The following is a 22,500-nucleotide window of genomic DNA, read 5'->3' as shown; positions in this document are numbered from 1 at the left end:
TCCTCCTCCTCCTCCTCCTCCTCTTGCATTTTCTCCCCCATCATACACACACACACACACACACACACACACACACACACACACACACACACACACACACACACACCTGTCACTCACCTTCCCTGATACACAGTAAGAGGGTGGAGGTGTCAGGATAAGATTACAAGAAGTCCCTTTCATGATGCGGGTCAGTTCTTCGTTACGTGCTGGAATATCATGTCAAGTTATGTTTATTTTCTTCATCTCACATCGACCTGTTGTTCACTATATCACACAGCCTCGGAATTACCTTGCGTTATATAATGATGTGATGAGGCGTTATTATCCTATTATAGTTATTGTACGTTTACCACTTAAACGGTGCTCTACATACTTTTGTCATGCATAACACAATTCACCTGTTTATCCTTCTCTCTGTTCCTTTATCTCCAGTTTCCTTTCCGGCCGTTCTCTCTCTGCTGTGGTTGGCGGTCACTGTTCTTCCCCTAAAGTCTAAACCAGCGTTTCTCAACCTTTGATAGCCCATGGCCCCCCTCACCGAGTGGCTAACACTCGTGGCCCCCTGCCCTTCAATAAAAAAAATGCAGATTTTGTTTTATGTTGTTTATTCAGTCACTAAAATTATAAATCAAAGTAAATTTTTTTGCTGAACAATATAATCAATGAGACACTTGCTGTTGGGCTCGTGTGACGAGGCCTCTTATGTCTGGCTCCGTCTTGGACACAGCAAGGCGAATATCGTTCCCATCATCGAGACGGTTTCTGGACTTCGTTTTAATGGTCGCCAGGTCAGAAAATCCAGATTCGCAAAGGTATATTGTGGCGAATTGAACGTGCATTTCGGATGCCTTCTTGCTGAGTAGTGGATATGCATCCTGAACAGACAACCAGAAGCTGGAGAGGTCTTCTCTGTTACTGAAGGCCAGCTTCATTGCTTTTGAGACCTTGAACTCTGCGAGCTCCTCTGCTTCGTCTTCAGTAGGTTCAATTTCGGTGTTGAATGGGTCTCTGTGCCATGGAACATCCAATGGAGCATCGTCGAAATAAGATTTGAACTCAGCGGAGAGAATGTCGAGATGTCCAATGATGCAATCTTTGATGCCGATGGGAAGTTCAATCCTCTGCGTCTGCAGATGCTCGTCCAAGAAAGGAAACGAGGCTGTGGATCCGGCCTCGATTCGTGCCTGCCAGACTCCCATTCGAGCAGACAGTCCGGCAAGCTTGTCTTGAACGTCACTGACTGTCACATCATGGCCTTGCAAAGACTGGTTCATTTCGTTGAGTCGGCCGAATATATCGGCCAGGTAGGCGAGCATCATGACGAACTCTTCATTGTCGAAGTGGACATGGAGGTTGTTTTCGTTCTCTCGCAGGAAAATTTCTGTCTCCAACCGGAGTTCATACAACCGAGAGAGGCATTTCCCCCTCGATAGCCAACGAACTTTGGTGTAAAACAGAAGTCCCACATGTTGCGCTCCCATTTCGTTGGCCAGAAGTTGGAAGAGCCGATGATTTTTGGCCTTCGCACGAATGAAGTTGATCACTTTGACCGCAACGTCCATGACTTCCAACAAACGCGGCGGTAGAGTTTTTGACGCAAGAGCATATCGGTGTAGTGAACAGTGGGAAGACGTCACGTGGGGCCATTCATTCTTCACAAGCGTGACGAACCCTCCTTTAACGCCAATCATCGCTGGGGCACCATCAGTACAAATGTGCTTGAAATTCTGCCAGCTGAGTCCATTCACTTCAAAAAAAGAGTCCACGATGGCTTTGACATCTTTTGCTGTCGTTGTGGTTGGCAGGGTATTGCAGAATAAGAACTCTTCCTTCATCTTTCCTTCTTTCTCGTAGCGAGCGAAGGCGATCAACTGGCTCTCCAGAGCGGTGTCGGTAGACTCATCAAGTTGAAGGCTAGCCTGGAGCGTGCTTTGCTTGATTTCACAGCAAACTTGACGGCACACATCAGCGGCCATGTCATCAATCCGTCGGCGGATCGTGTCATTAGAGAGCGAAACTTGCTGGATTTTCTTTTTTGCCTCTGGTCCGATCATCAGTTCCACCATTTTTCGGTGTCCGCTCGTGGCCCCCCGGTCGAAGGCCTGTGGCCCCCTTGGGGGGCCACGGGCCCCCGGTTGAGAAACGCTGGTCTAAACCTATCAACAGTGCATGGTGTCCGGCAAGGCTCTGTACTATCTCCCACTCTCTGATCTTCTGTCCACAAGAAACTGTCCTATCCACTCATAACCCGATGACTCTACTTTCCATTAGTCAACTTCTTTCAACAGACCCTCACAACAGGAATTACAAGACTATTCACCTTTGTTCATTATTGTTCTTTATTTATCATTCATCATTACTCTTCATTATTTATTATTCTGTTTATTACTCTATTCATTATCACTATTCAATTATTTATTTATTGTTTATTATTTTGTTTATTATTCTTTATTCATCATCGTTTTCTATCCGTATTTCTCTCTCTCTCTCTCTCTCTCTCTCTCTCTCTCTCTCTCTCTCTCTCTCTCTCTCTCTCTCTCTCTCTCTCTCTCTCTCTCTCTCTCTCTCTCTCTCTCTCTCTCTCTCTCTCTCTCTCTCTCTCTCTCTCTCTCTCTCTCTCTCTCTCTCTCTCCGTAATCTCGTACTAATTATGTTGTCACTATGTTATTGTTATTATTATTGTTGCTGCTCCATTCATCGACGGGAAGGATAATTAGAAGGACCTGATAATTATTACGGTGTAGTTTACTCTCTCTCTCTCTCTCTCTCTCTCTCTCTCTCTCTCTCTCTCTCTCTCTCTCTCTCTCTCTCTCTCTCTCTCTCTCTCTCTGCCTCTTTTTTATTTATATTTCCTTTTTCTCCATTTCTTTCTCGTTTTCTTTCTTATATATTTGTTCTTCATTGCTTTCTTTCTTTCTTATTTTATTGTTTTTATTTTTCATCTCTCTCTCTCTCTCTCTCTCTCTCTCTCTCTCTCTCTCTCTCTCTCTCTCTCTCTCTCTCTCTCTCTCTCTCTCTCTCTCTCTCTCTCTCTCTCTCTCTCTCTCTCTCTCTCTCTCTCTGTCACATGGCTTAATCCCATTCCTGACACACTCTCTCGCTGACTAATGTTCGTGACAGTTCACAGGAAATCCTTCGACACACACACACACACACACACACACACACACACACACACACACACACACACACACACACACACGTTGGATCTCGCTTCCGCCTCGTGGTCCAATTATCATCATTATCAGTAACTCTATTCTGTTTCTACATAACTTAATTACGCTAATACTCCTTACTTACTTAGCCTCCTCCTCCTTCTCCTCTGTCCCCTCGTCTTACTACTACTACTACTACTACTACTACTACTACTACTCTTGTCTACTTTACTATGCCGTCTATTCACATGTGTTTATCTTTTAGTCATTCCCCTTATTCTCTATTGTTCATCTCAAGTACATTCAGTTTATTAAGTTTTTTTTTACTCTTTCAACTTTATCTTCTCGTTAGTTTGCGTTCATGACGGGTTGTTCATCTCTCTATTCATCCGTCTAACTCTCTATCTATCCATCTATTTATCCCTATTTTTGTTGTATCTTTTTCTATATCGTTCGTTCCATTCAAGTTCCTCCCACTTCTATTTATGTCTATCTATCTATCTATCTATCTATCTATCCCTGTGTTCGTTGTATCTCGTTTTCTATATCGTTCGTTCCATTCAAGTTCCTCCCACTTCTATTTATGTCTATCTATCTATCTATCTATCTATCTATCCCTGTGTTCGTTGTATCTCGTTTTCTATATCGTTCGTTCCATTCAAGTTCCTACCACGTCTATTTATGTCTAACTATCTATCTATCTATCTCTGTTTGTTGTATCTCTTTTTTTCTATATCGTTCGTTTCATTCAAGTTCCTATCACGTCTATTTATGTCTAACTATCTATCTATCTATTGCTATGTTTGTTGTATCTTTTTTTTCTATATCGTTCGTTTCATTCAAGTTCCTACCACGTCTATGTATGTCTAACTTTCTATCTATTTATCTATCCCTGTGTTGTATCTCTTTTTCTATATCGTTCGTTCCGTTCAAATTCCAACCACGTCTATTTATGTCTAACTATCTATCTATCTATCTATCCCTGTGTTTGTTGTATCTCTTTTTCTATATCGTTCGTGCTATTCAAATTCCAACCACGTCTATTTATGTCTAACTATCTATCTATATCTATCTATCCCTGTGTTTGTTGTATCTTTTTTTATATATCGTTCGTTCCATTCAAGTTCCAAACACGTCTATTTATGTCTAACTGTCTATCTATCTATCCCTGTGTTTGTTGTATCTCTTATTCTATATCGTTCATTTCATTCAAGTTCCTATCACGTCTGTATATGTCTACCTGTCTATCTATCTATCTATCCCTGTGTTCGTTGTATCTCGTTTTCTATATCGTTCGTTCCATTCAAGTTCCTACCACGTCTATTTATGTCTATCTATCTATCTATCTATCCTGTGTTTGTTGTATCTCTTTTTGCACATAATTCGTTCCATTCAAGCTCCTTTCCTACCACGTCTATTCATGTCTAACTATCTATCTATCTATCTATCCCTGTGTTTGTTGTATCTCTTTTTCTATATCGTTCGTTCCATTCAAATTCCAACGACGTCTATTTATGTCTATCTATCTATCTATCTATCTATCTATCTATCTATCTATCGCTGTGTTTGATGTATCTCTTTTTGCACATAATTCGTTCCATTCAAGCTCCTTTCCTACCACGTCTATTCATGTCTAACTATCTATCTATCTATCTATCCCTGTGTTTGTTGTATCTCTTTTCCCACATAATTCGCTCCATTCAAGCTCCCTTCTATACCACGTCATATAGCGTAGATCACGACATAATACACCGAGTCTCGCTTCCCCGCCGCAGACTTCACCCTGTCCGTATGTTAGTGGTGATGGCGGGGGAGAGGATGGAAGGAATGACTAATGGGGAGTAGCTAATGAAGGCAGGGAGAATATCATATCAGGACACCTCTCCTCCCGAAATTGACCTCTCTTTCGGCCATCTCTTTTGATTCTTTTATTTTTTTAGGAGCAGCGAGTAGCGGGCTTTTTTTTTTATTATTGTTTCCTTTATTTCTGTGCCCTTGAGGTGTCTCCTTTGTTGTAAAAAAAAAAGACATGAAACCGAGACTATTGTAAGTAGATTAAACAGGTGAATTGTGTTATGCAAGACAGGTATGTAGCGCACCGCTCAAGAAAGTGAAAATGTACAATAGCTATAATAGGATAATAACGCCTCATCACATCATCATCATCATCATCATCATCATCACTCCTTTTACAACGGGCTCTTTTGTTTTTTTTTATTTTGTTTTTAGCCCTTGAGCTCCCTCCTATACTATTAAGATAAGACTATTACACCAGCAGCGAGTAGCGGGCTTTTTTTTTTTTATTATTGTTTCCTTTTTTGTGCCCTTGAACTGTCTCCTTTGTTGTAAAAAAAAAAAAAGTTATCAGGTGTTCCAGAAAGAAATATCACTCTCCCTTTCGTGTGGCTCTCGTCGCCTGTAGCGTGAAGTCCAGTATAATTGAAGTCAGGCTGTCGTTACGTCACGCTTCTTCTTCTTACCTGAGAATCTTGTTCGTGGTGATGGGGAAAAGGAAGGAAACTTGGGAAATATCACTCGTATTTCCTTTTCCCGGCGTGGTTCTGTTCACGTCCTAAAACGGAGAACCCGAGTATTTCAATGTTATGTTTTGTTACGACAGATTCCTCTTCTATTCGTGTCTTGTTGGCGGGGATGGCGGGGGAAAGGAAGGAGAGAAAGGAACGGTCACTCTCCTTTCTGTGGCGTGGTTCTGCTCACGTCCTAAAGCGGGAAAGCCAAGAAGTACAATGTTGGGTTAGGTTTTGTTACGACAGATTACTCTTATATTCGTATCTTCCTGGCGGGGATGGCGGGGGAAAGGAGAGAGAGAAAGGAACGGTCACTCTCCTTTCTGTGGCGTGGTTCTGCTCACGTCCTAAAGAGGGATAACTCAAGTAATATAATGTTGGGTTAGGTTTTGTTACGACAGCCGCTTCGTAACTTCGTATTTTGGTGATAGTGATGGCGGGGAAAAGGAAGAGATACGGGAAAGGTCACATACACTCCTTGGCGTGTTGTGGCTCATGTCCCTGCAGCGTAAAGTCTAATACCCTACACATGAGGTTAGGTTTTGATACGGCAGACTCTTTTTAGCTTCGTATCTTCGTGGTGGATACAGCGGAAGGAAACTTAGGAAATGTCACTCTCTATCCCCTTTGCGTGGCGTGGTTCTCCTCACGTCCTAAAGCGGAAAACCTAGGTAATACAATGGTAGGTAAAGTTTTGTTACGACAGACTCTTCTGTTCGTATCCTGTGGTGAGGATGACGGGGAAAAGGAAGGAAAGGAAGGAAAGGTCACTCTCTTGGGCTTGGTGTGCTTCTGCTCACGTCCCAAAGCGGAATACCCAAGTGATAAAATGTTAGGTTAGGTTTAGTTACGACAGACTCTTCCTATACTCTTATCTTGGTGGTGAGGATGGCGGGGAAGGAAGGAAAGGCCACACCCTCTCCTTGGCGCATGGTGTGGCTCATGTCCAGGGATGGAGTATTCGTATTCCAATACATTCGAATACCGTTTTTGAGTGTATTGGTATTCGTATTCAAATAATTACTGATAGAAATCAAAGTATTCTCATTCGTATTCGAATACAAGGGAAAATTATTCGTACTCTGCTGATAATCTAACGAATTCTTCAAAATTTATGATCAGAAATAACAGCCGTTTTGCCTTGCAAGTTGTAAGGTAAGTGTGATGTCCCTGTACTGAATACTGGCACCAGTCATAAGTCAGTGTTCATGAGCTCGTTTTCCTGTTGCATAACTTTAGAACAGTGATATACCCAGTGACGTCAAGAAAGTATTTTTCAATGAAAAGTATTCATGAATACTTTCAAGATGTATTCGTATTCGTATTTGTTATCGAATTAAAACCATTTCATTGTATTCGTATTCGTATTCGTATTCGTCAGAATTTTAAGTATTCGTATTCGAATTCGAACACACAACTCCATCCCTGCTCATGTCCTTACAACGTAAAGTCTAATAGAGGACTTTTCTTAACTTCGTATCTTGGTATACATTTTTTTTTATGGAGGTAGTGACGCAGAAACGGAAGGCAAGGAAGAAATGATCACACCCTCTTCTTCGCGTGGTATGGTTCATGCCCCTACAACGTGAGGTCTAATTCCCTACACATGAGGTCAGGTTTTGTTACGAAAAACTCCTCGTGTAATTCGTGTCGTGGTGGAGGTGGTGGTGACGCGGGAAGGGAAGAAAATATCACACCTGTTGCCCGGCGTGGCCTCTTCTCACGTCCTAAAGCGGAAAACCCAAACAATGCACATGAGGTCTAAGTATTGTTGCGTCATTGTTCTCCCTCTTAGCTCGGTGTCCTGTTTGTCGTGGTGGTCAAGGGTCGTGGTGGTCAAGGGTGGTGGTGGTCAAGGGTGGTGGTGGTCAAGGGTGGTGGTGGTGGTGGTGTGTGGGAGGATTAGAGTCCGTTCCCTTCATTATTTTTTTTTCCCTTTTATCCTTATTAGTTACGTCACCCTCTCGTTCTTGCTCCAGGCACATGTTTTTTTTTCTCTCATACACTTCCTTTCCCTTTCACATCCTCTTCACACCCTATCTCTCTCTCTCTCTCTCTCTCTCTCTCTCTCTCTCTCTCTCTCTCTCTCTCTCTCTCTCTCTCTCTCTCTCTCTCTCTCTCTCTCTCTCTCTCTCTCTCTCTCTCTCTCTCTCTCTCTCTCTCTCTCTCTCTCTCTCTCTCTCTCTCTCTCTCTCTCTCTCTCTCTCTCTCTCTCTCTCTCTCTCTCTCTCTCTCTCTCTCTCTCTCTCTCTCTCTCTCTCTCTCTCTCTCTCTCTCTCTCTCTCTCTCTCTCTCTCTCTCTCTCTCTCTCTCTCTCTCTCTCTCTCTCTCTCTCTCTCTCTCTCTCTCTCTCTCTCTCTCTCTCTCTCTCTCTCTCTCTCTCTCTCTCTCTCTCTCTCTCTCTCTCTCTCTCTCTCTCTCTCTCTCTCTCTCTCTCTCTCTCTCTCTCTCTCTCTCTCTCTCTCTCTCTCTCTCTCTCTCTCTCTCTCTCCTTAATCTATTTCTCCTCTCTATATAAAGAAAATATTTATCTGTATATTTGGTCGTTCATTTTCTCCCTTCTCATATTTTTTTTCTTTTAATTTCCCATTTTCATATGATCTCCGTGTTCTGTCCTCATCGTAGCATGCATGGCTAAACTCACATACGTATATCAATAAAAAAAGCATAATTCATCTTGTTCTTCTCTTGGTAATGGTGGCGGTGCGTGTAGGGAGACAGGGAGGAAAGGAAACTCGGGATATTGTCACTCTGCTCTCTTCTTCAGCGTGGTTCTGTGGGTCATAGCTCTGGTCACGTCCTGCAGCCAACGTCACTCTTCACTCTTGTCTCAGTGTCTTGGTATAGGGTGCTGGCGCGTGTAGGGAGACAGGGAGGAAAGGAAACTCGGGATATTGTCACTCTGCTCTCTTCTTCAGCGTGGTTCTGTGGGTCATAGCTCTGGTCACGTCCTGCAGGCAACGTCACTCTTTTCACTCCTGTCTCAGTGTCTTGGTATAGGGTGCTGGCGCGTGTAGGGAGACAGGGAGGAAAGGAAACTCGGGATATTGTCACTCTGCTCTCTTCTTCAGCGTGGTTCTGTGGGTCATAGCTCTGGTCACGTCCTGCAGCCAACGTCACTCTTTTCACTCTTGTCCCAGGGTCTTGGTAGGGGTGCTGGTGCGTGTAGGGAGACAGGGAGGAAAGGAAACTCGGGATATTGTCACTGCTCTCTTCTTCAGCGTGGTTCTGTGGGTCATAGCTCTGGTCACGTCCTGCAGCCAACGTCACTCTTTTCACTCTTGTCCCAGGGTCTTGGTAGGGGTGCTGGTGCGTGTAGGGAGACAGGGAGGAAAGGAAACTCGGGATATTGTCACTCTGCTCTCTTCTTCAGCGTGGTTCTGTGGGTCATAGCTCTGGTCACGTCCTGCAGCCAACGTCACTCTTTTCACTCTTGTCTCAGTGTCTTGGTATAGGGTGCTGGTGCGTGTAGGGAGACAGGGAGGAAAGGAAACTCGGGATATTGTCACTCTGCTCTCTTCTTCAGCGTGGTTCTGTGGGTCATAGCTCTGGTCACGTCCTGCAGCCAACGTCACTCTTTTCACTCTTGTCTCAGTGTCTTGGTATAGGGTGCTGGCGCGTGTAGGGAGACAGGGAGGAAAGGGAACTCGGGATATTGTTACTCTGCTCTTTTCTTTAGTGTGATTCGGCGGGTCATGGCTCTGGTCACGTCCCATAGCTAGTGTTACTTTTCTTGCCTTTGTCCCAGTGGTGTTAGTGCGCATGGGAAGGCAGAGAACGCAAGGAGACTCAGACTTGTCACTCTACGCTCTAACCTCTCTTCTTCAGCGTGGGTCGGCGGGCCATGGCTCTAGTCACGCCCTATAGCAAGTGTCACTCTATCACTCTACTTGTTTTGTCCCAGTGTCCTCGTTATGGTGTTTAGTGCGTGTAGGAAGGCAGAGAACGCAAGGAAACTCGGGATGTCTCGCTACGCTCCGACCTCTCTTCTTCAGCGTGGGTCGGCGTGGGATGGCTCTAGTCACGTCCTATAGCAAGTGTCACTCTATCACTCTACTTGTTTTGTCCCAGTGTCTTCGTTATGGTGTTAGTGCGTATAGGAAGGCAGAGAACGCTAGGAAACTCAGGATGTCACTCTCTGACCTCCTCCTCCTGAGTGGGTCGGTGTTGGATGGCTCTGGTCACGTCCTGGTGCAAGCGTCACTACTTTCCCTTCACCGTGGTTTGCGATAATTCACGTCCTGTATAAAAATCAACGTCACTTTTGTTCTTGGTATTGGTGGGTGTAGGAAGCGAAATCTGGGAAAGGTCACACTCTTCACACACACACACACACACACACACACACACACACACACACACACACACACACACACATACGCACACGCACAAGCAAACGCACTCTCTCTCTCTCTCTCTCTCTCTCTCTCTCTCTCTCTCTCTCTCTCTCTCTCTCTCTCTCTCTCTCTCTCTCTCTCTCTCTCTCTCTCTCTCTCTCTCTCTCTCTCTCTCTCTCTCTCTCTCTCTCTCTCTCTAAAGCTCGATATGTCTTGCTTACTACATGACTTTTCCCTAAACTCTTCCGTGAACTCTACCATTTAGAGAGAGAGAGAGAGAGAGAGAGAGAGTACTGCCTTGTGTGTTCGCGAGAGATGGAGATAGATGGAGATAGATAGATAGAGAGATGGATAGATACGGTATATATAAACGCTCTGGCTCGTCCTCTCTCATAACAATCGTATCGTCATCTCGCTATCATGTCTTGAATATATAAACAGACGTTGTATATATCGCTTTCCCTTGTTTGGCGGTACGGTCCATCCCATCTCTAGTGCCCTTAACTTGAATACCGCCGTAGGTCAGAAGGTCATTTCTAACGTTCTTTGAGTACTTCGATTTATAAAGGTTGTGTGTAGCTTGTTCCTGGTCAGTTCGGTTTATGCCATCTCGCGTGACCTTACTGCTAAATACCGTCCCAGGTTATAAGGTCATATGCAGCGTTCCTAAGTGCATCGAAATATAAAAGGTTGTGTGTATAGGAAAGGTCAGTACGCGGTCTTTCCCATCTCTCGTGACCTTGTCTTCTAAATATCGCTACTAAAAGGTGTTTCGAAATATTTATGGCCCGAATTCTCACACATAAGAACATATAAAAAACGTAAGGAGTCTGCAAGAGGCCGGATCACCTAAACAAGGCACCTCCTGTAAGCTTAACCCCGCCTTACCTCACTGTCCATGAGTTTATTGAACCTCTTCTTGAATGTGTCTATTGTATTGGCACTCACCACATGACTGCCGAGCCTGTTCCACTTATCCACGACTCTACTGGTAAACCAATTCTTGCCTATGTCTTTTTTAATCTGAATTTATCTACTTAAATACTGCACTATCCTTCAGAGCCGTATTCCTAAACATTTCGTCTCCAAAGTTCACCTATTTGACAAGGCTTTCGTAGAAGTTTTGGGCATTTCCAGAAGTAGTTTTATGACCCTGGTGGTAGTCTGACCCTTCTTCTGTACCGTGAACCTAAAGAACCACGCATTAGAACCCGACTGACTCCCTCTTTGACCTTTAGAAATAGTTGATATGAGAAGCCAAAGTGTTTTATAATACCGGTTAAAATCATTGCTAGGTATCCGGCTTTCACGAAAAAAAAATAAAAGGCCATAAAGGATAGGCGTCAATTTCTCATGAGTGTTTCTATCGTTCATGGTGCAGAAGCCTTGTCGAACTGTCACCAGGCTCATAAAACTAACCCCCATGGATATACCAACACAACAACCTCTACGAAAGCCTTATCAAAAATGGGTAAGTTAGCCGCATAATGCTTGAAAATATGGACTCGTATTTAAACGTTTCGGTCTTTTTTTATTATTGTTTCCTTTTTTGTGCCCTTGTGCTGTCTCCTTTGCTGTAAAAAAAAAAAAAAAGTTACGATACTTTTGGAAGGCGCCAGAGAGAGAGAGAGAGAGAGAGAGAGCGTTTTCCCTGTTCATGGCTTATATGGGTGTCTCGCAAAACTAAGGTCAGGTATATGAATCCATCCATGGAAATCCCTACAACTTCTACGAGAACTAAATAAAATAAGTGTACCAATGCGTCGAAACGTTTGAGATTTTTTTTGACAGTAAAGATAACAGCTCCAGGGCAAAACAACAACAACAACAATAAAAAAAAAGCAGTGGGCCGTGAACCTGATTTCTTTTACAGCAAGGGAGGCAGAAAAAAAAAAAAAAACAGTGGGCAGTGGACTGATTTTTTTTTTTACAGCAAGGGAGGCAGAAAACAAACAAACAAACAAACAAACAAACAAAAAAAAACAGTGGGCAGTGGACTGATTTTTTTTTTTTACAGCAAGGGAGGCAGAAAACAAACAAACAAACAAACAAAAGCGGAAAAAAGCTCTCTAGACGCTGCTCTGAGAAAAGAAACAAGAACGAGAGGTCAGAAGAGAGGTCAATTTCGGGTGGGGGAGTTGCCCTGATACTCTCCTCTTGACCTTATCTTACCTTAACTTACCTTACCTTACTTTACCTTACCATACTTACTAACCTTACTTTACCTTACCTATTTACCTTATCTAACCTTACTTTACCTTACCTTACCTTACTCCTCCTATCCTTACCATACTTACTAACCTTACTTTACCTTACCTAGCCTTGCTTTACCTTACCTTACCTCCCCTTACCTTACTTTGCCTTACCTAGCCTTACTTTACCTTAGCTTACCTTACCTTACCTTACCTTGCCTAGCCTTACCTCACATTACCTTACCTTACCTTAATTTACCTTACTTTACCTTGCCTTGCCTTGCCTCACCTTGCCTTACATTACTTTTCCTTACCTTACCTTATCTTACCTCCTTCTCCCATATAATCTTTTCTGTCTTCTCCTTCCCTCCTCTCCTCTCCGTTACTCTCCTCTTCTGTCATTACTCTGTCTCCTTTTATTAATACCTCTCCTCCTCCTCCTTTTCCTCCTCCTCCTTGAAAGAATTAGAAGGTTACGTGCAGTTTGGCGTTGGTCAGTACGGTTTTTCGCATCGCTGGTGACCTTCAGTGCTTTAATACCCCTGGAAATCCATCCCCGTGTTATGGTAAGGGTCAAGCTCCCCCTCCCCTCCTCTGGCCCTCCTCCCCCTTCCTTCCCTTCCGCCCATTTGAATACCCCCGGAAATCCCCGTGTTATGGTAAGGGTCAAGCTCCCCCTCCCCTCCTCTGGCCCTCCCCCCCCCCTTCCTTCCCTTCCGCGGTGCCAATCAGATGTGGTGGTCTAGATAAGGTTAAGTTGGACACCTGCCTCGTTTCCTGTTTTTCTCTCCCTAACCTTACCTTACCTTACCTTACCTCACCTCATCTAACCTTACCTTACTTTACCTTACCTTACCTTACCTCACCTCATCTAACCTTACCTTACTTTACCTTACTTAACCTTACCTTACTTTACCTTGCCTTGCCTTACCTTACCTTACCTTACCTTACCTTACCTTACCTTACCTTACTTTACGGTTTTTACCTTACTCTGCCTTCCCTTCCTTTCACTTCCCTTATTTTAACTTATCTTACCTTGTCATACATTACCTTGCCTTACCTTACCTTACTTTACCTTACCAAACCATACTTTACCTTATCTAACCTTACTTTACCCTACCTTACCTAACCTTACCTTACCTTACTTTGCCTTACCTTACCTTACTTTACCTCAGCTTACCTTACCTCATCTTGCCTAGCCTTACCTCACATTACCCTACCTTACCTTACCTTAATTTACCTTACCTTGCCTTGCCTTACCTCACCTTACCTTATCTTACCTTACCTTACCTCGTTCTCCCATATAATCTTTTCTATCTTTTCCTTTCCTCTCCTTCCCTCCTCTCCTCTCCGTTACTCTCCTCTTCTATCATTACTCCGCCTCCTTTTATAAATACCTCTCTTCCTCCTCCTCCTTCTCCTCCTCCTCCTCCTCCATCTTTTTCTCACATAATTTCTTCCTTCCTCCCACTTTTGTTTACTTCTTTTATGTGTTTTTTTTCCTTTCTTTTTTCTTTCTCCTTCCTTGCTTCCTTCCTCCCTCTTTCCTTATTTCTCTCTGTATTAATTTCTCTTTTATTTTTCTCCTTCCGCTCCTCCTTCCTTCATTATTTATTACGGCAAAGAATTTAGTCAGGGGCGTACACAAACAGATGAGAGAGAGAGAGAGAGAGAGAGAGAGAGAGAGAGAGAGAGAGAAAAAAAAATTAAAAGCAAGCTTACAACTCGCTCACAGATAAATTGGAAGCTGAAAAAAAATGAGAGGGGGAGATAAATGAACAGATGGATTGGAAAGAGAGAGAGAGAGAGAGAGAGAGAGAGAGAGACGATGGATGTGACAAGGGGGGATATATTGGAGATTTATTTGTGATTTTGTAAAAGGTTCTGTAATTTTTGTATCTTCTCCCATTCATCTCCTACCGTTTTTTGGGGGCTTATTTTCTGCTTTTATTAATTTTCTTTTCCTTCGTTTTTCTTGTTTATTTAATCTTTCTTCTTTCCCTTTCTTTCTTACTCACTTCTTTTCTGCCTTTTTTTCCTACCTTCATTTTTTTTCATCTTTTTGTTTGTTGTTTTGTTTTTTCCTTCCTTTATCCCTTCTTTTCTTCCTTCCTTCCTCCGTTTTTATTTCCTTCATTCCTTCATTCCATCAGGCCTTCATTTATTTCGTCCTTCTTTTAATTTCCTCCTCCTTTCCTTCTATTTGTCTTTCCTTCCCCCTTCCTTCCTCTCTTTCTACTTTATTTATCTTTCCTCCTTCCTTCTCGTCTTTGTTTCGATGTTAATTAAATGTACGAAAAAATGCTGAGAGTGTATATTTTTTTCGTTAACGTTTCAATCAATTTTCATTTTATCTTTCCTTGCATATTTGAGAGAGAGAGAGAGAGAGAGAGAGAGAGAGAGAGAGAGAGAGAGACGGATCGCACTTCAGGGACACAGATAATGAGATGGAACGAACACAAAAAGAAAAAAAGAAGAAAGAAAAAGAAAAAAAGAAAGAAAGAAAGAAAGAAAGAAAATAAGAAAAGACTGAATGACCGAAGGATGGAGGGAAGGGAGAAAGAAAAGGAATAAAAATCACATCGCATACAAATTCCATATCATTACAGTGCATGTGTGTGTGTGTGTGTGTGTGTGTGTGTGTGTGTGTGTGTGTGTGTGTGTGTGTGATCTAAATTAGTATCGTTATTGGACTAAGAAAAAAAAGAATGATTCTCTCTCTCTCTCTCTCTCTCTCTCTCTCTCTCTCTCTCTCTCTCTCTCTCTCTCTCTCTCTCTCTCTCTCTCTCTCTCTCTCTCTCTCTCTCTCGCCACTACAGAAATTCACCTGCCCCGATAAATCAAGTACTGGAGAGAGAGAGAGAGAGAGAGAGAGAGAGAGAGACCCTTTCCTCCCTTTTTTTCTCTTCCTTTTTGCTTTGTAGTCCACGGGTGTCTTTTGCCCTCTCCGTCTCGCTAAGTGGAGTTGAGAGGGAGGGAGAGGGTGTGAGAGGGGAGGGAGAAAAGGGAGAGAGTGGTGAGAGGAAAGGGAGAGTTGTAAGGGTGAAGGGAGACTGATGAAGGTGAAGGGGGAGCTGTATAAGGGTGAGGGGAGAACTGTAAGGGTGAAGGGAGATAGGGGAGAGTGAAGGGAGAGTTGTGAATGGAAGGGAGGGAGGTGAGAGGATGTGAGAAGGGAAAGGGAGAGGAAGGGAGGATGAAGGAAGAGCTGGTGAAAGGGAGAGATGAGAAGGGAAAGGGTGAGGAAGGGAGGATAAAGGAAGAGCTGTGAAAGGGAGAGATGAGAAGGGAAAGGCTGAGGAAGGGAGGATGAAGGAAGAGGTGTGAAAGGGAGAGATGAGAAGGGAAAGGGTGAGGAAGGGAGGATAAAGGAAGAGCTGTGAAAAGGTGTGAGAAAGGAAAGGGTGAGGAAGGGAGGATGAAGGAAGAGCTGTGAAAGGGAGAGATGAGAAGGGAAAGGCTGAGGAAGGGAGGATGAAGGAAGAGGTGTGAAAGGGAGAGATGAGAAGGGAAAGGCTGAGGAAGGGAGGATGAAGGGAGAGGTAAGAGAGTGGGGAGAGGACAGGGGGAGTGAAAAGAGCTGGGAGAGTGAAGCAAGAGATCTGAAGGTGCAGGGAGTTAGTGCAGTATAGTTAAGTGAATTGCTGAGGAGATGGAAAAAACGTAAATAAACAGAGTTATTTGTGTGTTTACGTGGGTGAAGGAAGAACTCGGGGCGTGAAAAGAGTTAGGTTGGTATTATAAGAGACACTCGCTTCTCACATCAGCCATTTCTAAAGGTCAAAGAGGGGGTCAGTCGGTTTCCATTGAGTGTTTCTTCAGGTTCACGGTACAGAAGAAGAATCACACTACCACCAGGGTCATACAACTACCCCTGGAAATGCCCACAACTCTTACGAAAGCCTTGTCAAATATGTGTTCTTGGGCGGCGAAATGTCTTGTATTACGACCCTAGTGTAGTAGTTAAGAAGTGCATTGCCAAGGAGAAGAAAAAGGAAAATAAGCTGAATTTTTTAGTGTGTTTACGTGGATGCTGGAGGCTGAGGAGATGAAAAAGGCGAAAATGAGGTAAAAAAAATATAGGAAAGTGGACTAATATGTATGTTATGCTTAGGTGGATGCTGAGGTGGAAGAGAAGGAATAAGTATGAAAGTTTAAGAAAAGTAATCTATTTTGTTTACGTGTTTACATGGAGGCTGAGGAGATGAAAAAGGCGAAAATGAGGTAAAAATTATAGGACAAGGAACTAATATATATCTTATGCCTAGGCGGATGCTGAGGTGGAAGAGAAGGAACAAATATGAAGGTTTAAGAAAAGTAATCTGTTTTGTTTACGTGTTTACATGGAGGCTGAGTTACTTGTTGACACAGATGATGATGAGATGAAAAATGGCAGATGAAAAGGACGTGAGATGATTTTATATGTACCTAAAAATGTTATCAAATGGGAGGGAAAATAAATGACCTTGCTCTTCTCTTATTCTCTCTTCTCCCCCCTCACCTGTTCTCTTCCTCCTCCTCCTCCTCCTCATCATCATCATCATAATCATCATATCCCCTCCTCTTCTCAAATTCATCATCTTTCTTTTCCTTGCTATCCTCTACTACTACTACTACTACTACTACTACTACTACATCCCCTCTCTCTCTCTCTGTCTCTCTCTCTCTCTCTCTCTCTCTCTCTCTCTCTCTCTCTCTCTCTCTCTCTCATTTAAAGGGAAGGAGGGAGGGAACAACACACACTATTCCAATAACCCACTAAACTTTTTATTATTTACTTTATTTTTTTTTTCTCATTCACCGCCGCCTCCGACCACTTGAAACAATGTATGGCAGGCCTCGGAAACAAAAGGGGGGGGGAGGAGGGGGGAGGTAGGGAGGGGGAGGGGAGGGAGAGAATGCGTAGGGCGCCAATTCAGGGAGGAGTGAGAGAGAGTAGAAGGGAGAGAAAAGAGTAGGGAGGGGAAAGAAAGGGAGGAAGGAAGGAAAAGAGAGAGGAGGAGGTAGGACGCTAAATCAGGGAGGAGAGAGAGAGAGAGAGAGAGAGAGAGAGAGAGAGAGAGAGAGAGAGAGAGAGAGAGAGAGAGAGAGAGAGAGAGAGAGAGAGAGAGAGAGAGAGAGAGAGAGAGAGAGAGAGAGAGAGAGAGAGAGAGAGAGAGAGAGAGAGAGAGAGAGAGAAGGGGGGAGAATGTTTAGTATGGAAGGCGAAAGGGAGACAAAAGGGAGGGAATGAGGTGGACCGCGGAAACAGAAGGGCGAGAGAGAGAGAGAGAGAGAGAGAGAGAGAGAGAGAGAGAGAGAGAGAGAGAGAGAGAGAGAGAGAGAGAGAGAACTTGCATCATTAAGGGAAGAATCACGCTGAAGGGGACAGGAAGATTGAACGGGAAGACTGAGGAGGAGGAGGAGGAGGAGGAGGAGGAGAAAGACAAGGTGGAGGAGAAGGAAGGTAGGGAAGAGAAAGAGGAGAGGTAAATAGAACAAAATGATGATGATGATGATGATGATGATGATGAGGAGGAGGAGGAAGAGAAATATGAAGGGAAAGAGAATAGGGAGTAGATGAGGAAGAAGAGGAGGAGGAGGAGGAAGAGGAAGGGGAGATACTGTAACCGAGATTGAAGGGAGAAAGGTCAGACAGGAGGAAGAAGAAGAAGAGGAGGAGGAGGTGGAAGAGGAGGAGGAGGAGGCGACAGTAGTGGAGGAAACAAAGTGATGGAATGCTGAAAGAAGAAGAGGAGGAGGAGGAGGAGGAGGAAGCAGAGACGTATATTGTGATTCCTCTAATGGATAAGCCTCCTTCCTCCCCTCTCCCTCCCCTCTTCTCTCCCCTCTCCCTCCCCTCTTCTCTTTTTCCTCTCCCCTTAGCACATCATTAGTCACTGTGATATATAAGATTCCTCCCCCTGACTTCTCCCTCTTCTTCTCCCCCCTCCCCTCTCCTCCTCTCCCCTCTCCCTCTCCCTCTCCCCTCTCCCCTTTCCTCTTCCCTCCCCCTGTCCCCTCCCTCTTCCTCTCCCCTTTCCTCTTCCTCTCCCCTCTCCTCTCTCCCCTTTCCTCTCTTCCCTTTCCTCTCCCCTCCCTCTTTCTCTCCCCTCTCCTCTCTCCTCCTCTCTCTCCTTTCTTCTCCCCTCTCTCCTTATCTCCCCTCCCTCTTCCTCTCCCCTCTCCTCTCTCCTCCTCTCCCCTCTCTCCTTTCCCCTCTCTCCTTTCCCCTCACCTCCCCTCTCTAGTCTTCCCCCCTCCTCGTTCTTCCTCTCCCCTCACTCCCCTCTTTCCTCCCATCCTCTTTTCCAGTCTTTCCCTTCCTTCTCTCGTTTCATCTCTCCTTTTCCCCATTTTTTTCTCCTTTTTTTTTCTCCACCCTCTCTTCCTCCTTTCTCTTTTTCTTCTCTCCACTCTTTTTCTTATCATCTGCTCTCCTTCCCGTCTCCTTTGCCTCTTCTTACCTTACCTTACCTTACCCTACCTTGCCTTACCTTACCTTACCTTACCTCATCTTACCTTACCTTACCTTTCTCTCCAGTTCTCCCTTCCTTCTTTCTTTCCTTTATTCTCTCTTCTTCGTCATCTCTCTTTCTTTGTCCCCTGACCTTACCTTACCTTACCTTACCTTACCTTACCTTACCTTGCATTACCTTACCTTGCATTACCTTTACTTTACCTTACCTTACTTTACCTCACCTACCCGGTACCACACCTACCTTAACTTGCACCTGAACGGGATACCTGCCAATGCTTCAGGTGCTTCAGTGTGTTGTCTCGCGTGTTGAGCGAAGCACCGAAGCACCCGAGAGGCAGAGGCGTGATTTTTTCTCTTTGGTGTTTGTTAAAATAAAAGGACTTTCATTTTTCTTTTTATTTTTTTTTTCCTCTGCGCGAAATTGCAACCGGAAAATTTGAATATATGATGGATCTCTCTCTCTCTCTCTCTCTCTCTCTCTCTCTCTCTCTCTCTCTCTCTCTCTCTCTCTCCCCATCTTTTCAATACCATGGTCTGTTTCTGTCTCGTTTTACTGATTAGGCAGAAAGGGAAGAATTTTCTCTCTCTCTCTCTCTCTCTCTCTCTCTCTCTCTCTCTCTCTCTCTCTCTCTCTCTCTCTCTCTCTCTCTCTCACACACACACACACACACATCCAGTCACCCTCCCTCTTAACCTTCCTCTCCATCATTATCCAAAGGTCCATCTCTCTACCCTCCTTCATTCTCCCCTATCCCCTTCTCTCTCCATACCGAACAGAACAGGTAAAGAACAAAACTCACCGAGACAGGAATAATACCGGAGCAGCTGGCAGTGTTGTGTTGGTGCAGGGAACGGAAAAAGGTATTAATCCTTCCCGGGCTAGATTAACTGTCCTCTGCCCTCTATACTTAGCTAGGGAGGGAGGGAAGGGAGAGGGGAGTGACACGTGGAGAGAAGGGAGAATAGGAGACTGGAGAGGTAGAGGAAAGAGAAAGTAGGGAGATGAGTGATTAAAGAAGGAGAGAGTGGGGGAGAGAGACTTGTGGACAGGTGGAGAGGAAATAGTGATTAGAGGGAGAGAAGAGGGAGATGTGGAGATAAGGAAGGAGTGGAGAATTAAAGGGAAGGGAAAGAAAGGAGGGAGGAGAAAAGGGAATATAAGGAATGGGAAAGGAAACTGAAAGGGAGGAAAGAGGGAGAGGTGGAGAGGAAAGGGAAAGAAAGGAGGGAGGAGGGAAGGAATAACGGGAACTGGGAAGGGAAGGGGAAGAAGGGAGATAACCAATAGGAAAGGGAATTGACAAGGAAAGGGAAGAAAAGGGGGAACTGAGAAAGGAAGGGGGAGAAGAAAGAGGAGAAAGGGGAAGCAGGGAGAGACGGAAAGTAAAGGGGGAAATGAAGGAGGAGGAAAGGGAATGGAAAGTAAAAATGAAAGGAGAAGGAACAGGAGAATAGGAAAAGGAGAAACTGAGAAAGGAAGGGGGAGAAGGAAGAGGAGAAAAGAGAATGGGAACTAAAGAGGGAAGGGGAAGAAAGGAGATGAGGGAAGGAAAAAGGGGAACAGAGGAAGAAAAATGAAGAAAGGAGAAGAGGAAAGGGGAGGGAGGAGATTGAGTGAAGGATAAGGGAGAGGAGAGAGGGAGAAAGGGAAGAAAAGGGAGAAGAGGAAAGGGGAGGGAGGAGATTGAGTGAAGGAGAAGGGAGAGGAGAGAGGGAGAAAGGGAAGAAACGGGAGAAATGAGAGGAAAAGGGGAGATTGAGTGAAGGAGAAGGAGGGAGAGGAGCTGGTGAGGAAAGGGAGAAGAGATGATGATGATGAGAAGGAGATGAGAGGAGAGAGGAAAGGATGACGGGAGAAGGGAGAAGAGGAAAGGGAATGAGGAGATTGAGTGAAGGAGAAGGGAGAGGAGAGAGGGAGAAAGGGAAGAAAAGGGAGAAATGAGAGGAAAAGGGAGAAGGGAAAAGAAGATGGGAGAGTGCTGGTGAGGGGTGGTAGTGATGATGATGATGGTGATGGTGATGGTGATGATGATGATGATGGTAGTGATGATGATGATGATGATGATGGTGGTGGTGATAGTGGTGATGATGCAATCGTGTTCAGATGATGGATGGAACCGAAGTGTCAGTCCATTTCCGTGTGTGTGTGTGTGTGTGTGTGTGTGTGTGTGTGTGTTATCTACAGATCTACAGGTAAATTTGCACATGATATCACCCCCTTACCTTCACCTATTCCTCCTCCTCCTCCTCCTCCTCCTCCTCCTCCACTTCCCATTATTATTTTTTTTACTCCCTCATCCTCGCCTTATCTTCTTCTTTTTCCTCCTCCTCCTCTTCCTCCACTTCCTACGCCCCCACCTCCTCCTCCTCCTCCCCTTATCATTTTTACTTCCTCACCCTTTTACTCCTCCTCCCCCTCCTTCTCTCCCCTCCTTCCCTCCTCCCCTCCCCCCCTTCGCGCGCCCTTAACGAGTAAACAAGATTATCACGCCGGCATTTATTAGCCAATCAACGACCCGGTGATTGGAGCACGTGTGGAGGGGGGGGAGGGGAGGGGAGGGGAGGGGAGAGGAAGGGGAAGGGGAGGGGGGCATTGAATGGAGAGGAAATGCTGAATGAAGAGGAAGAGTAATGAAGGAAAGGCAGAAGAGGGGAATGAGAGGAATAGGAAAGGGAGGGGAAAGGATAGGGAAGGTGTTGAAATGGAGAAGAAAGAAAGGAAAGGAAGGAAAGGGAGGGGAGGGGAGGAAGGAGAAGGGGAAGGGGAAAGGGAAAGGAAGAGGAAGAGAAGGGACAGGGAATATGTTGAAATGGAGAGGAAAGGAACGGGAAGACAGAAGGAGAAGAAAGAAGGAAAGGGAAAGGGAAGGGAAGGGCGGGGAGGAAGGAGAAGGGGAATAGGAAAAGGAAAGGAAGAGGAAGAGAAGTGACAGGGAAGATGTTGAAATGAAGAAAGGAACGGGAAGACAGAAGGAGAAAGATAAGAAATAAGGAAAGGGAAAGAAAGGAAAGGGAGAGGAGGAAGGAGAAGGGGAAGAGGAAAGGAAGAGGAAGATGAAGAGAAGTGACAGGGAATACGTTGAAATGGAAAAGAAGGGAACGGGAAGACAGAAGGAGAAGAAAAAAAAAGAAAGGGAAAGGAAAGGAAGGAAAGGGAGGGGAGGAAGAAGGGGAAGAGGAAAGGGAAAGGGAAAGGAAATGAAGAGAAAGAGGAAGAGAAGGGACTGGGAAGATGTTGAAATGGAGAAGAAAGTAAGGGGAAGACAGAACATAAGAATGTAAGGAGTCTGCGAGAGGCCGGTTGGCCTATACAAGGCAGCTCCTGTAATCCTAACCCCGCCTTACCTCGCTATCCATGAATTTATCCAACCTCTTCTTGAATGTATCTATGGTATTGGCACCCACAACATGGCCCCCAAGCCTGTTTCATTCATCCACCACTCTATTGGTGAACCAGTTCTTGCCTATGTCTTTGCTGAATTTGAATTTGTCTAACGTAAAGCCATTGCTACGCGTCCTACCTGGCTCTTTTACTACCAACACCCTATTGACACCCTCTTCATTAAAGCCCTTCATCCATTTATAGACTTCGAAAGGGTCTCCTTGCAACGTTCGCCTTTCTAGAGAGTGTAGATATAAATGCTTAAAAATATCCTCATAAGGCAAGTTTCTCACACCCTGAATCATTTTTGTCATCCTTCTCTGTACAGATTCTAACATCTTGGTATCCATTCTATAGGAGGGGGACCAGAACTGAACCGCGTAATGAAGGTGAGGTCTAAAAAGTTTGAGGATGACTTCAGCGCTCCTGTTGCTTACGCTCCTTGA

General features: G+C 44.6%; 2 protein-coding genes across 2 annotated transcripts in view; one reads left to right on the top strand and one right to left on the bottom strand.

Moving 5' to 3' along the window:
• The window catches only part of LOC126982833 (protein FAM200A-like), a 10,113-nt gene extending 8,794 nt beyond the window's left edge, over positions 1 to 1,319 (bottom strand). Inside the window, exons 1-2 of the mRNA XM_050835106.1 lie at positions 676 to 1,319; positions 118 to 122 (exon numbers count right to left, since the gene is read on the bottom strand). Coding sequence (XP_050691063.1) covers positions 118 to 122; positions 676 to 1,319 — 649 coding nt within the window. The remainder of the gene's footprint in view (positions 1 to 117; positions 123 to 675) is intronic.
• Positions 1 to 22,500, top strand: part of LOC126982944 (neo-calmodulin-like) — a 73,911-nt gene that overhangs the window by 4,994 nt on the left and 46,417 nt on the right. The window lies entirely within an intron of this gene.

Source organism: Eriocheir sinensis, chromosome 52, assembly GCF_024679095.1.
Source record: "Eriocheir sinensis breed Jianghai 21 chromosome 52, ASM2467909v1, whole genome shotgun sequence".
Lineage (NCBI taxonomy): Eukaryota > Metazoa > Arthropoda > Malacostraca > Decapoda > Varunidae > Eriocheir > Eriocheir sinensis.
This window is presented reverse-complemented; position numbering and strand designations above follow the sequence as displayed.